Here is a 16,678-nt window from a genome sequence, read left to right as displayed (position 1 = left end):
AACAACAACAACAACATACATACACACACACACACACATAGAGAGAGAGAGAGAAATTTATCTTGGGAAAATGGCTCACACACTTACAGAAGCTGGCATGTTCCAAGTTCTTAGATCAAACATCAAGCTGGAGGCTTTTCCCAACTTGTGCTCCTGCAGGGGCTGATGAGCTTAAGGTTGGTAGGCAGTATACTGGCTGCTGACTCCAACGAATGATGAATCCAAGATCTCCAGGCCGAATGGTGGATTGTTCGCTCACAGAGAGTTGTAGGCAACACAACAGAATCCCAATCCACAGAAGAGTGTCTTTTTTCCCAGGATGTCCATAAATGTACTGGAAGCAGACCACACCCCTACAAACACTCCCTTTCAACAGATTGGCTGCTCAAAACATATACATCTGATCCCATCATTGGAACAACACACATCACAATTGCTTAACTACACAGAATTGTGGTCCAGCCAGGTTGACACACAGCTCCAACTATCACAGCTACTTATTGGTCCAGTGGTGAAGATTTTTGTTTTATTTTGAGGTGTAATCCATACTGAAGACAGTAGTTTTGATCTTCATCAGTAAGTGCTTCAAGCCTTCTTCACTTTGAGCAAGTAAGGCTGTCATCTGCATATTGCAGGTTGTTAATGAGCCTTTCTCCAAATCTGATGGCACATTCTTCTTCATATAGTCCAGTTTCTTGGATTATTTGCTCAGCATACAGATTGAATAAGTACAGTGAAAGGATATAACCCTGACACATACCCTTCCTGATTTTAAACCATGTAGTATCCCCTTGTTCTATTCAAACAGGTTCCTCATGAGCACAATTAAGTGCTCTGGAATTCCCATTTTTCATAACGTTATCCATAATTTGTTATGATCCACACAGTCAAATGCTTTTGCATAGTCAATAAAACATAAGCAAATATCTTTCTGGAATTCTTTGCTTTCAGTCAAGATCATAAGATCCATCTGACAGCAGCAATGATATCCCTCATTCCACATCCTCTTCTGAATCCAGCTTGTATTTCTGGAAGTTCCCTGTCAATATAGTGTTGCAACCACTTTTGAATTATCTTCAGCAAAATTTTACTTGCATGTGATATTAATGATACTGTTTGATAATTTCCACAATCTGTTGGATCACTGTTCTTTGGAATGGGTACAAATATGGATCTCTTCCAGTCAGTTGGCCAGGTAGTAATCTTCCAAATTACTTGGCACAGACAAGTAAGTGCCTCCCATGTGGCATCCATTTGTTGAAAAATCTCAATGGTTACTGTCAATTCCTGCAGCTTTGTTTTTCAGCAATTCCTTCAGTGCAGCCTTGACTTCTTCCTTCAGTACCTTTGGTTCTTGATCACGTGCCACCTCCTGAGATAGCTGAACATCGACCAATCCTTTTTGATACAGTGACTTCCATCTTCTTTTGATGCTTCTTGTACCATTCAGTATCTTGCCCATAGAATCTTTCAATATTACAACTTGAGGCCTGAATTTTTTCTTCAGTTCTTTCAACTTGAAAAATGTCAAGTGTGTTCTTTTCTTTTAGTTTTCTATCTCCAGGTCTTTGCACATTTCTGTAATAATTCACTTTGTCTTCTTGAGCCGCTCTTTGAAATCTTCCATTCAGATCTTTTATCTTGTCATTTCTTCCATCTGCCTCAGCTACCCTCCTTTTAAGAGCAAGTTTCAGAGTCTCTTCTGACATCCATTTTGGTCTTTTCTTCCTTTCCTGTCTTTTTAATGACCCTTTTGCTCTCTTCATGGATGATATTCTTGATGTCATTCCATAACTCATCTGGTTTTCAGTCACCGATGTTCAATGTGTCAAATCCCTTCTTCAGAGGATCTCTAAATTCAGGTGGGATATAATCAACATCACATTTTGGCTCTCCTGGACTTATTTTAATTTTCTTCAGCTTCAGCTTGAACTTGCATATGAGCAACTAATGGTCTGTTCCACAGTCAGCTCCCGGCTTGGTTTTGGCTGAAGATACTGAGCTTCTCCATTGCCTCTTTCCACAAATGTAGTTGTTCTGATTTCTGTGTATTCCATCTGGCTAGGTCCATATGTATATCTGCAATTAATGTTGTTGAAAAAAGGTATTTGCAGTGAATAAGTCACTGTTTTTTTGCAAAATGCTACCGTGTGATCTCCAGTGTCATTTCTATCACCAAGGCAATAGTTTCCAACTACTACCGATTCTTCTTTGTTTCCAACCGTCACATTCTAATCACCAATAATTATCAATAAATCTTGATCACATGTTTGGTCAATTTCAGACTGCAGAAGTTGGTAAAAATCTTCAATTTCTTCATCTTTGGCTTTAGTGGTTGTTGCATAAATTTGAATAATAGTACTATTAACTGGTTTTCCTCATAAGTATATGGGTATTGTCCTATCACTGACAGCATTTTACTGCAGGATAGATCTTGAAACATTCTTTGTGACGACAATGATTACAATGTCATTCCTCTTCAATTTGTCATTCCTCTTCATTCCCTGCATAGTAGATCATATGATTGTCTGATTCAAAATGACCAATACCATTCCATTTCAGCTCACTAATGCCTAGGATATTAATCTTTATGCATGCCACTTCATTTTTTACAATTTCCAATTTTCCTACATTCACATTTTATACATTTCATGTTCCCATTATTAAGGGATGTTTGTAGCTTTTGAGTCATGCCCTATCAGCAAATGAAGGTCCCAAAAGCTTTACTCCATCCACTTCATTAAGCTTGACTCTCTTTTAAGTAAGCAGCCCTTCCCTCATTATATTTTGAGAGTCTTCTGACCTGAGGGGCTCATCTTCTAGCATTATATCAGACAGTGTTTCAGGGTTATTCATAAAGTTTTCCAGTAATATAATGGACAGTGTCTCACTGCTATTCATAAAGTTTTCATTGGCCAATTCCTTGAGAAGTAGATGGTCCTGTCCTTCTTTGCAGTGGAAAACATAAGATCATCTTAATGCAGAAAAAGCATTTGATCGAAAATATAAGCATTTTTCATTACCCATTCATAATTAAAAACCAAAGCATTCTTACCTAAAGTAGGAATAGAATTTTTTTTTTAATTGTGATTTGAGTGAAAATTTACAGAGCAAATTCACTTTCCATGCAGCAGTTCACATACACTTTGTCTCATGACAAAGTTTACCACAATGCAACAGCTCCCCTCCCACTTCCTCCCCATAGTTACCTCTTCCCTGTGTCCATCCCTCCATACACTCCTGCCCCCTGAGCTGTCTCCTTCTGCATAAGCAGCCCTTCTTTCTCCCATGCTTGTTCTCTCCAAAGAGTATATCTACTTGAGGTAAATGTTCAACTCATACGCCTGTCTATTGTTTGGCTGGAAGCCACAGGTGTGGGTTCAATTCCAGACCTGAAGGGCAGCTAAGGACCACAGTCTCAGTGGTTCCACCAGGCTGCATCAGACCAGCAAACCTGGTCCCACCTTTTTTTTTTTTTCTCCAAATGATTTTGAGTTTTGTTCCACATTGTTCTCCCTCTCTATCCAGGACCTCCTACATAGATCTCCTTTCAAGTGGTTGACAGTAGATGCCGGGCACTATCTAGTTCTTCTGGTCTCATAGTCATATAGGCTGCAGATCGGATGATGTACCAGTCGCAAGGACTCATTGTTTCCATGAATTTTTGGTTTTCTTCATTCTTCTTTGCTCTGGACGAGGAGAGACCCATCATTGCTTGCAAGCTTTTAATATCCCAGTTGCTACTTGCCAAAGTAGGAGGTGGAACAATGTTTTGTGTAGTATGTTATGCCAATTGAACTTGATGTCCCCTGTGACTATGGTCCTGAGCCCACAGGTTCAACTACTCGGTCCCTCTTGGTAGCTGGCTGTGACCAAGCAGTGACTACATCCTTTCCCCTTGTCAGCTCTACTATACACCTGGGAATTCATATCATACACATAAACTAATAGGACCATTGTCTGCCAACCCTAAACATGTTCTTGGGTACACTCTTCACTTCATGGACATACCTAATAGTTCTGCCTGTCCACCCACCTAGGAATAGAATTTTCTTAACTTAATAAAAGTTATCTATAGAATTCCTATAGTAAGCATCATACTTAATGTAACATGTTGGAAATGTTCCCTTTTAAATCAGGAAGAAACCTAGAATGCCCACTACCACTGCTTCTACTAAAAAAATAATCCTATAGTTTCTAGACATATAATAAGAGAAAGAGAAAAAAGCATAATATTGGGGGGGGGGGAGGCAACTGCTGTTATTCTTAGAAAATATTATTGTCACAAAAAATCTAGAAATAATTTAAACTAAAAGAACTTAACTTCACAGCTAGATATGTAACAATGTACATAAATTATTAACATTCTAATATAGCTGCAACAATCAATAAGAAAATATAATTTCAAAAACTTCTCCATCATAATTTTAACCAAAACTGTAAAGGACTAAGAACAAATTTAAGAAAATACGTGCAAGAACCTTATAGAAAAATTTAAAAACCTCACTGAAGCACCTAAAAGACATGTTTAAAAGACAACCATATGTTCCTGAATGGGAAGAATTAATATCACAGAGTTGTCAATTCTCCATGAATTAACCTATAAATGTATTTTCAAATCAAAATTCCAGAAGTTTTTTTTTTTTTTTTAGAAACTTGACAATGTGATCCCCATATTTATAAGGACTAGTAAGAGGCTATGGGGCATTGGCAGCTTAGTGGTTGAATTTTTGCTCTTGATGTGGGAGACCTGGATTCCATTCCTGACCAACACACTTCATGATGTATATCCACTACACATCTGTCAGTGGAGGCCTGCACGCTGCTATGACGCTGAATAGGTTTCAGCTGAGCTTTTGGACTAAGGTAAACTAGGAAGAAAGGCCTGGTGATCTACTTTTAAAAAGCTAGCCACTGAAAACCCTAAGGAGTACAGTTCTACTCTGACAGAGTCGCCATGAGTCAAAGTTGACTCGACAGCAACAGGTATTTTTGTTTTGTTTTACTGCAAATCTGTATTAATTAAAATATGTGATACTGTTGTAGGTATAAACAGATAATGAAACGAACAGAGCAAAGAACTTACGAACAGAGTCATATGTATTTGGGAGTCTGGCATATGACAGTATGGCATTTAAAATTAGTGAAGGAAGGATAATAAATGCCACATGGACAGTTAGCCATCTACATGGGAAAAATATATGAATTCCTCTCTTAATCTATCTGCAGAAATAAATTCCAGATGACTTAATGCTTAAATGTAAGAAGCTAAACTATAAAACTTGTATAAGAGAATATCCTTTATACCATCAAAATCGGAATGGAAATAAGACATACATACAAAATTAAACCTTAAAGGAAAAGATTAATTAAAAACTTCTACATAATAGAAGTCACTAAAAACCAAGTTGAACAATATGCCACAACAGATTGCAAAAAAGCTTCTCATCAACACACAATCTGCAAAGGATTCAGGATTCCGAAACTACAAGACAAAAACGCAATAGAAAAATGAACAAAGGACATAGATAATTCAGAGAAAAGAAAACCCAAATGGCCATGAAACATATGGAAAGATGTTCAATGTCACCAGTCATCAGTAATGCCCATTACCCTAGCCAAAGTTATTATGTCTTAAAACACTAGGAATTAGCAAAGATGTAGAAAGACAGCAAATCTTACACACTGCTAGTGAGAACAGACACACTTTGGCAAACAATTTGTCAATAACAAGTAGAAAAAAGCCACTCTATTGCCTAAACAGTGTCTTTGATGGTGTAAATAGTTAATGGGTTCGACTGCTAACTGAAAAGCTGGAGGTTCAAGTCCACCCAGAGGCACCTCAGAAGAAAAGCCTGGTAACCTACTTATAACAATCAGCACTGACGATTCTATGGAACAGTTCTACTCTGACACACATGGGCTTGCCATGAGTTGGAGTCGATTCAACAGTAACTGGTTCTTACTGTCTCAACAAATCCACTCCCAGGTATTTCGCTTAGAGAAACCTCACAGGGATACAAAAGAAAGTATATACAAAGATGTGCACTATAACACTGTTTATAACAGCAGAAGATTGGAAACAACCTCAATGTCTAGCAACAGGGGAACAGATAAATTTTATCACATTCATTCATTCAACTAGTAATGTCCATTAAAATGAATGAACTAGATCTACATGTAAAAATATGGATAAACTTCAGACACATATTTAATGAAGAAAAGCAATGAGAAATAGGATATGTACTGAATGGTAATATCTATACAAAGTTTAAAAACATATAAAACCATTATATATATTTATAGGAATGTCCATATATAGGAAAAATTTATAAAACATGGATGGGAAGGATAGCCACCAGCTTCATGTTGGTGTTTACATCAAGGAAGAGAGGGAAATGTGGTAAGTAAAAGGTGCTTTATTTCTTAAACAAACAAGAAGAAAACAAAGATAGAAGCCTGTAAAATTGGGTTTATAGGTACATATGTATATGATAGTGTGCACATTTCTATACATTTAAAAATATTTCATAATTAAAAATTTTTAAGGTGTATTAGTGATGTAGTGCCCAAGGCATTTGACTGCTAACCAGAAGGCTGAAGTTCAAACTCACAGCCACTCCTCAGAAGGACGATTGGGCAATCTACTTCCACGGAGATACTGCCTTGGAAGCCCAAGGAAGGGTTGCTATGAGTTGGAATCGACTTGATGCAGTGCATTTTTGTTTTTTTGTTTTGTTTTGTTTTGTTTTATAAGCAGTTCAGGAGGTGGAAACAGAAAATACTAGTTACTATTTGAAGAATGTTGATAATCAAGGAAAAGAGATACAGTGAAATCTGTGGGAACTGGAACCTGACAGAACTTTCTTGTTTTTCCATGTCTTGCAAGTTTTCCACCTTTGACAGGGTGCAATCTTACCATTTTCTATCACTTGTTTTAGTGGAAAATAAGGGACCATTCTCTGGAGGAGGATATTACATTTGGTAAAGTGGAGGGTCAATGAAAAAGGGGAAGGTCCTCAACAAGGTGGACTGACACAGTGGCTGCAACAATGGGCTCAGGTACAGCAAGGATCTTGAGGCTGGCACAGGACTGGGCAGTGTTTCATTCTGCTGTATATAAGGTCACTATGAGTCGGAGACAACTCAACAGCACCTAACAACAACAATAAATTTTAGTTTTCCTTCTCTGACAGATTTCTGCCATACACAGGTTCTAGCCTTCACAAGTTTTACTGGGTACTGGTAGCTTAAAAATGAATTTTAAGTGGGATGCTAGACTCTTACAGTAGATTATAACATTTTTATTTAGATGGAGGGAACAAGGGAAGAGAACTGAAGCCAAGGATGGTATTAAGGTTCTACATTGCTGTTTAGTCTGTCATGGCTCATGGCACAAAAGGATATATAAGCATTAGTGTCTGCAAACAAGAGCTTGGTCATTTCCTTTCAATACTTAAAAAAAAAAAAAAAAAGCAAGCTCGCTACTGTCGAGTAGATTCAACTCACAGTGACCTCTTCTTGGGTTTCCCAGGCAGTATCTCTATGGAAGTAAATTGCCCAATCTTCTGAAGAGTGGCTGGTGAGTTTGAACCGCCAGCCTTCTGGTTAGCAGTCAAATGCCTCAGGCACTATACCACCAGAGCTCCCTAGGCTTATTGTGTTGGTTAGAATTTCTATAAAAGAATGACTGATAGCAAGGATGAACATGGATTCTTCTGATTTTAACAGAATAAATGAGGAAGCAGTTTACCACAGCAATTAAAAGCACTATGAAGTCAGACTATCTGGGTTCAAACCCAGGTACTACCACTTATTAGCCATAAACTTAGGAAAGCAGCTTAATCTGTGAGTCTCAGTCTTCTCATCTGTAAAACAGAAAATGTATAGGAAAAGTTTACTTTCAACTTCTCTAAATTGTTGGTCTTACCAGAATAGTTTCTTCTAGGCGGTAGCATTCAAGGACTTGCAGCGTCTCTATAACTTGGTTTGGGTTGAACTGACACAACAGTTCAATGAACTGCTCTGTAATACAGGGAGATATCTGCAGCAACTCCGGATTTGTATGAATACCTTCCCTAAAAATATAAAAGGCAGAAGACTGCTAATTGGTGATTTTATTTAATAAAGATAAAATGTGCTTTATGTTAAAAATAAACTCTAGTTCCAGACTGCCTTCTGGTCAGGTAACAATATGACTTAAACATCTCAATGTTACTTAGACTGTTAGGGTGAACTGCATATTACTTCAGAGGCATTCTGAATCACCATACTGCCAGTTTAAATTGAATAATTAAGGAAATGATAGCCAGTTGGGGCTTCTCTAAAGCATACCAAAGTTATTTTGACACTCTAATGGAAACAACAAGACATAATTCAGTCTAAATAATTTGATCCATGCAGTAATGATATATAATGAACCACCCTGCAACCTCACAGCTGTCCCCACTATACTTCCTTCCACACCATGTAGAGGTTACTTCATTAATAATCTGTCCTCTCTAAAAGACCATAAACACCGTGAAGGTAGGGCCCATTTATGTTTTTTACTTCTCACTCCCTCCTCACAAAGAATTCTCAAAGTCCACCACAGGGCCTTGCGTGTAGTAGGGGCCCATTTTATGGTTGTCAGTAAGACAAATACAAAAGTGGATGGACAGTAAGACACAGAATATTTATGGGTTCATTTGCTTTGTATTCCAGCTCCTCCTCATTAGGCCCGCTGCTCATAATGCTACACAAAAGTCTCAGAGGTTTGGCAGACAATATTCCTACATGCAAAAAATTAAAAAAGGGTTAAGAGTATTCATTTCATCCTGCTGGGCACTTAACTGTTGTTGTTGTTGTTATGTGCCGTCGAGTCAGACCTGACTCATAGAGACCCCTCCTTGGGTTTCCGAGGCAGTATCACTACGGAAGTAGATTCCCAACCTTCCTTCCGAGGAGTGGCTGGTAGGTTTGAACCGCCAGCCTTCTGGTTAGCAGTCAAGTGCCTTAGGCACTATGCTACCAAACGCATTATTTAGGAAACACCTGCTGCTCATTGGAGGCCTGAGAATGATCGTCTCTCTAGCTTTAAAAAAAAAAAAAAAAGGCAGTTCCTAATGAGAGTCCCACCTTTTCTTCAAAATTCCTCAACTCTTATGATGAAGAACTGGAACAGAGTTAATAAGATACAAAAATGATTGCTTGGGAAACTAGCAAGGTTAAAACAGATGGTCTAGAGCAGCACTTCCCAGCTTTTCTGTTATCATGGCACACAGAAAATGATGACATTTGCATGGCTCGCCAGAATAAAGAGATAAGACTGCTCATGGGGACTCTGGTTGCCTCAAGCCCCTCCCCAAAAGCTGTGGAGGGTTAGCTTGTAACCCATGTGCAGGACGCCAGCAGCCACAAGTGGGAATCTTTGGGCTCCAGAAAAAGAAAGATTTAGACAAAATTCATATTTTATAAATGACAATGAGTATCACTCCCACTTTTACTAAGGCAACTTGAGTTACAGAAGGAAGAACTGCATATAGACACAGGAAATTTTTGCTAACTTACTTTTGTGACACTCAGTCCTGACGACAGTTGGGCAATGAACTAAAATACGTTCTGTTGTTTGGGACTTTCAACACTGGGTGATGGGCTACTCTCCTCAAATTGGCTATAAATTCCAAAGGTCAAATTTTCTTTCTTTTTTTTTCTCTTTCTCCCTGTATTTCACAACTGTCTTTAATACAGAATTGTGTTATTCCTTATGTATAGTATTACTTCAGTTCTTACCACATACCTTGAAAATTACCTGGTTATGTGTCTGTGTCCCCAACTATACTATAAACTCCACGAGAGCAAAATCATGTTTATTTCATCACTGTTTCCCCAGCATTAGCACAGTGTTGGCATATAATAAATAGGTGCTCAGTAAATGTAGATTGAATTGAACTGAACCAACAGGGTATTACACTGGCTGCCTTTCAAACAGAAGGAAACAAATATAGAATAGAGAGGTGAGAATTACAGGGACTGGGGCTCGATAAGATGGAATGATACAATAGTCACAATAATAGACTCCTGCATACCAACAATCCTGAAGATGGCACAGGACTAGGCAACATTTTGTTCTGTTATACACCAGGTCACCACAAATCAGAGCCAATGCAACAGCAGCTAACAACAGCAAAGACCATAAAGTCAGGTAGACCCCGGAATAAATGCTGTCAGAAGGAGAAAAATGCTAGTTCTCTATCTCTATCCCTCAACAAAAGCCTTTGAGTTTTGTTCTAAGAGAAAATTATTATATAAAAGGGAAAGGATGTTGTTAGCCAATGTTTTTCCCCATTAAGGTGAACCAGTTACTTTCCAGATGTTTATGCCAATACTGTAGGTATGGTTGTTAAGTCTTTTATTTATGCCAGACTTCTGTTAATATGTCTTACAAATGTGAGACTATGGAGAAAATTAAGATTAGACACAAGCATCTGCTGATGAATCACAGGACTTAATTCTTTCCAGAACATTTATTGACAAAACCATTCACATTTACTGAAGATGTGAATATGCATCAAACCAAGTAAATCACCCAAATGAATAAGACTCTGATGCATTCATTTGTGAGGGAAATAATGTGTCTTCTGGGAAATGATCAAGCAACATCAACATCATCAAAACTTCAATAAATAAATTGTAGCTTTAATGAATTTACATCCATTTCTAACTGTTGCTTATCAGTCTTGCATACAAATAAAATTTGTTATATCTATTTCCCAAAACTGTATCTCTTAGTCTTTTCTTAGCTACCTGCTTTGCCATATGCTCACTGCTAACTTTAGTGGCTGTCAAACATCATGTATCTTAGACTTACATCTTATCTTTTCTTCTGTGAATCTCTATTTTAATAATAATATTAGTTATAGTGATTTAAACATTTAAATGTACGTAAAAGAAGATTTTCACAAGGCACATACATGATTTCCTTTAAGGGTAATGAAACACACATACACACACGCACACACACCCCAGAATTCAAATTGGAGAAAATATCCACTCTTCACTAAGGTTGTGAAAATCATTTAATATTCTAATCTTGCCCATTGGGCCATTTCTGGAGAAGGATAAAACTGTATTAGTTTTCAAATATGTTAGAATGATTCTAAAATTTTAATTCTGACTTCATAGTATTTGACAAGGAAAATAAATGTTGTGCTGGAATGAATAAAGGCTGGTCTAGCCCCACCCCATCATTCTACTCAGTAAGCCAGTTTATACAACTTCACATAAATAGGTAAGTCTATGCTACTTTGCTTTGCAGTGGTGGTTCAGTGGTAGAATTCTCTCCTCCTCTACATGGAAGATCCAACTTAGATTCCCAGCCAATGCAACTCAAGAGCAGCCATCACTTATCTGTCAGTGGAGGCCTGCATGTTGCGATGATGCTAAACAGATGTCAATGGAGACTCCAGACTAGGACAAACTTAAGAAGAAAGGCCTGAGGAACCACCTCCAAAAAATCAGGCAGTGAAAATCCTATGGATTAAAACTGTCCTATCCCATTGTGCATGGTGTCAATACGAGGGTCTGACTGGATGGCAACTAACAACAATCCTTCTAGATCTCTAAGGAAGAAGGTTTCACAGTATGTCTCAGTACCTTGTTTTGACAACTTAGAGGCACTTCAGTTTTTTGTTTACTTGAATTCTCTGCTAATTCCTACATCCAGTCTCTGGAGATGGTGGCACACTGATGCCCTCCATACTTTTAAGACTGAGAACTCAAATACATTATTCATAACACACACACACACACAAATGATTTTTCAATCACATAGAATTATTAGAATTTCTTATGGCCTTTAAGTTCAGCTTCCATATACATTCCATGTTAAAAATGCCACCATCTTATGCCAATTGAACAAAACATGGATGAATGAGCCAAACTGCCTGAAAAATATTTTAAATGTGGTATTATAAGTAGCAAATGGAGCACCTAAAAAATTTATATGAAATTATAACATAATAATAAGAAATTGTCTTAGATAGAAACCTGTCCCCTGGCAAGAACTAGTTGTTTGGTCCTTTTGATGGCCATGTGGGCCTTCACACTATGCAGAGCCCTCGTATAGGGATAGCCACAGTCCCTTATAAACTTTCATGAGGCACAGACTAAAGCAGAAAAGCTCACCATTCTGTCTGACAGCAAAGATTCTGCCACATGAAGCCAATGTAATAGTAGATCTGAGCGAATTGGCTTTAGGGGATTCAGTCATTTTCCTTTTCCCCAGTTTCAGGAATAATTAACTGTCAAAATGTACTCCTTCAAATCTTAATAGAATTTTTATTTCTCTGATGTTCATGAAAAAGAAAGTGTATTGTTTCAATTTTCTCCTACATAGACAGGAAGAACGGATTTTAAAAGCTAACAGAAATGAGATTCTAATAATTTTAAGCAGAAAGAATAATTTAGCTCTATAGCCATATCAGGTATAAGCAGTAACTGGACCATCTCAATACTGTACAGACTTCCATTAAAAAACCTGTAGGGCAGCTAAACAATTTTTGCCAAGTATCACTACTACTACTACTAATGATTATAATGAAAATAATGACAACAGTAAGCAAATAATAAAAATGGTGCAATCATCTCCATTGAGTATTTTCTTCCTAATGCAAAGCTCTCCTTAGCCCTAAAACTGACTAGTCATCTTATTAACAAAGGTTGTCTAGCCCCAAAAGAAGAAAGACCAATGACCAGGAAGAAAGTCATTGATCAATGACTGTATTGGTCAACACAGGCCGTGGCATCTCAGCAAAAACCTAAGTTGGTACACTTTCAGGTTTTGATGAGAAATTTGATGCCTTTTTCTCTGCCAAGTGATAAACAGAAATGAAAGAGACAGAAGACAGGCAGTTCTGTGACCCCATCACAGTTTCTAGAAATGGTTTTTAAACTCATACTGGGTCAGTCTACTATAAATATATTATGATAGCCAAATAAAATAGACAGCACACACAGAACAGAAGTAGAATGGCACCACTATAAAAGGTACCTTAAAATGTTTTCTTTTCATTGTAAAATAGAGAATAGGGACATGTGGAAAGATTAACCATGATGAAATGTAAATGTGGTAGTTAAGGTTGTGTGTCATCTTGGCTGGGCCTGGTTGAGTGGCTGGGCAGCTGGTGGCAGTTATTCCTCACAATGAGACTGGCAATCAGCTCCATGGTGGGAACTGCCACTAACAGCTAAGTAGCTGCTTCAGGGATGTGGTCTGCTTCCCATATATAAGCAGCTCTGGGGACAGTCTCTAGCTTTTGGTAAGCTTGAATCCTGCATGTAGCCGAGTCATTATTCAGCAGCATCCCATGTTGTCTGCCGATCTTGGAACTCTTAATGGACTTGAATCAATGGCCTGCTGTATGATTTGGTAATAACAGGACTTTGCCTATTTACTTCTCAACCTTGGGTTTGTCAGCCTCAGCAGCCAGCAGCTGCCTGAGTGAAGAAGGTCTCTAGCTTCAGTGGGCTGGGAGTAAGAGGGAGAGCTGAAGCCCAAGGTTGAGGGGCTTTCACCCAGCCCCTAGAGCCTGGCACTTTGCATCTGGACTTCTTGCCTCCAAAACTGTAAGAGAATAACCTCCTGGCGACTTCTCTGGCCCCTCTCAGGCACCTGTGAACCTCACCTGGGCCCCTCTTGGGGACCCATAAACCTCTCCCGGGAGCGCAGAATAAAAACTTCTCTTTAATCCCACTTTTGTGAGTCCTCTTCTCCTTACTGCAACCTTACATCTGGTGCGATGGCTGGGAAGGGGCAGTGTGGTGCAAGTAATCTCTGCTGGAACAGAGTGCTGCACACACACACCCTTCTCCCTTTCCTCCTCCTTTTCACGGACCAGGTACCTCCAGCCGTCATCATCCAATACTGGTGAGTTTCCCATTTTGGCTAATTTCCCAATCCTGGGCACCTAGATCCCAAGTCCTGGTTCTACTTCCAGAGCCTCTGTCCACAAACCGTGAGCTCACATCAAAGTCTCTTCCACTCCAAAGGCTCAGGTACCCTGGGGATGCCCTGGGTTCCCTGTCTTTCCACGGCATAGCCGTTCTGGACTGAAGACTACAGCAGAGATATCCACTGTTTTCTTCCAGTCTCCATTTCCAAGGTTCTGGTGAAAAGACTGGGACGCTGGTCCTTTGACAGAATCATTCCACCGGGACTTAACGGATCATGGGTAGTAACCAGAACTCCAAACCAGACCCAACTACTCCGCTGGGGTATCTCTTACTCAATCTCTGCACCCTGGGGCTGCCTCAGGACTTACGTTCCAAACGCCTAATTTTCTATTGCAATACTGTTTGGCCCCAATAATAATTCTCAATGGCCTGAGCAAGGAACTTTCGATTTTAACATCCTCACTGATCTTGATAATTTCTGTTGCCGCATAGGTAAATGGCCGGAGGTTCCCTACCATCAAACTTTCTTTTACCTGCGTTCCCGTGTCTCTCTCTCTCTCTGTTTTACTTGCAATACCACCCAAATTCTCCTAACTCACAAAATTCCTATTCAAACCCCCTCAAACCTCCTCTAAAGACTCCTCAACCCCTCTCAATTTCCCTAGCCTAAAATCTCTGGGGTTAGAGTCCTCTTTGGCCTCTTCGGGGTTTCGAGTCCCTCTTGGCTGGGTTAGGTAGGGTAGAGGGTTTGAGTCCCTCTAGCAGCTCTAATAGAGAGTTCACATTTGGCTTCATTGGGGTTGGTATCTGTCTGTGGGACTGTTTAGTGTGAATGATATATGTGAAGTTCCAAGACGAAAAGTCATGGAATTTGAATGGGCCTGAAGTTGCATTCCGTGTGAGGTCGGATTGGTATAACGGTGTGGCTTAGCCCTCCGCTCCAGGGTTTATACGGAGATACCTTAGCCAAAGACCCACTGAAACCTTCGTAAGAAGGGGGGATGACCAGGCATCAGAGAGGTCCTCAGGACTTGTCTTTTGCTTTGTGTGCACCACTGTCACTATGGGAGGTACCCCCAGTAAATCTACTGTGTTAGAATACATGATCAAAGATTTTCCAAAGGGATTTAAAGAAGATTATGGTGTTAGCCTCAGTCCATCTAGATTAAGAAACTTTTATGAGACCCATCCACTAGAGCACCCAACTTCCTCTTTTTGTGACCCACCTGACTCTCTTTCATCCCACCTCATAGACCACCCCCTTATTCAGGACAGGCACTTTCATCTCCACCACTTCCCCAGAGTCCTTTTTTACCCTTCCCGGTGAGCAGCCACACCCGTTCTCAACAGCCCCTTCTCTGTCCATTACGTGAAGTGGCTGACTTGTCCGTGTTCATATTCCTTTCTCCCTCACCAACTTATCTCAGACTGAAAAACGTCTGGGTTCCCTTTCTCACAATCCCACCACCTACATTAAGGAATTTCATTACCTCTCTCAAGCCTATGACTTAACTTGGCATGACATTTATGTCATTCTTTCTTCCACTTTAAATTCTGACAAAAGGGAACGTGTTCTTGGGGCTGCTTGGGAACATGCCAATCAAACTCATTTAACTAACTCTACCATGCCAGTGGGCCCAAAAGCCGTTCCTGGACAAGACCCTGGATGGGAATACCAACTAGATACCCAATCTGGGTGGAATGGCTGCATTCGTACAGACAAAATGCTCCAATGCCTCCTAGTGGGCCTACAGGCTGTCTCACATAAAGCTGTTAACTTCGATAAACTGCGGGAGATTACTCGACTCCCTAATGAAAACCCAGCAACTTTTCTTAATCGCCTCACTGAGGCCCTTACACAATATACTCGCTTAGACCCAACCTCCCTGGCAGAAGCTACTGTTTTAGCTACTCACTTTATCACCCAACCTGCCCCTGATATTAGAAGGAAACTGAAAAAGGCAGAGGAGGGCTCCCAGACTCCCATCCGAGACCTGGTGAATATGGCCTTTATAGTCTTTAACACTCGGGAGGAATGGACTGAGGCAGATAGGGAATCCCACACTCGCCAGAAGGCCACTTTGCAAGCCCAAGCCTTAGTGGCAGCCCTGAGGCCAGCACCTACTTGACCAGCCAGAAACAATCTACCAACTGGACCCTGCTTCAAAAGTGGTAAGGAAGGCCACTGGGCCAAACACTGCCCACTCCCAGAACAACCTTCCAGACCTTGTCCAGTGTGTGGTCAAATGGGACACTGGAAAAGTGAGTGTCCCTCCATGCCAAGACACGGGCGGCCAACTCCTCCAACCCCTGACCTGCTGTTGACTGTTCTGGGTCTGGCAGCTGAAGAATGAAGGAGCCCGGACTTGTCGACTCCAATCACTCTCACCGAACTCAGGGTAACACTCAAGGTAGCGGGTAAGTTGACGTCCTTCTTGGTGGATACGGAGGCTACCTATTCTGTCTTACCTTCCTTCCCAGGACAATTATAACCCTCCCTGGTCTCAGTGATAGGAGTTGACGGACACCCCTCCAAACCCCAGGTAACAGGTGTTAGAGATATGCCACGTCATCTTGCGTGGCTCTTTCGGGTTCTTCTTCATTCCCTGCTGCCCCACCCAAGGTCATAAGTCAGTTAAAGGAAGTCGAAACTGAGCTTCCTGCAAGGCGCAAATTTTAAAAGGCAGCATAGCTTCTGATAGGTTAAGACCCCTTCCCCCAGCTCTGACGTACAACCTCCTAACCC

General features: G+C 40.1%; 1 protein-coding gene across 1 annotated transcript in view; it reads right to left on the bottom strand.

Annotated features, from left to right (window-relative positions):
- The window catches only part of VPS8 (VPS8 subunit of CORVET complex), a 439,537-nt gene that overhangs the window by 139,121 nt on the left and 283,738 nt on the right, over positions 1 to 16,678 (bottom strand). Inside the window, exon 33 of the mRNA XM_007936030.1 lies at positions 7,931 to 8,078. Coding sequence (XP_007934221.1) covers positions 7,931 to 8,078 — 148 coding nt within the window. The remainder of the gene's footprint in view (positions 1 to 7,930; positions 8,079 to 16,678) is intronic.

This window comes from Orycteropus afer, unplaced genomic scaffold (assembly GCF_000298275.1).
Source record: "Orycteropus afer afer isolate SDZICR_OR568_19922 unplaced genomic scaffold, OryAfe1.0 scaffold00032, whole genome shotgun sequence".
Classification (NCBI taxonomy): Eukaryota; Metazoa; Chordata; class Mammalia; order Tubulidentata; family Orycteropodidae; genus Orycteropus; species Orycteropus afer.
This window is presented reverse-complemented; position numbering and strand designations above follow the sequence as displayed.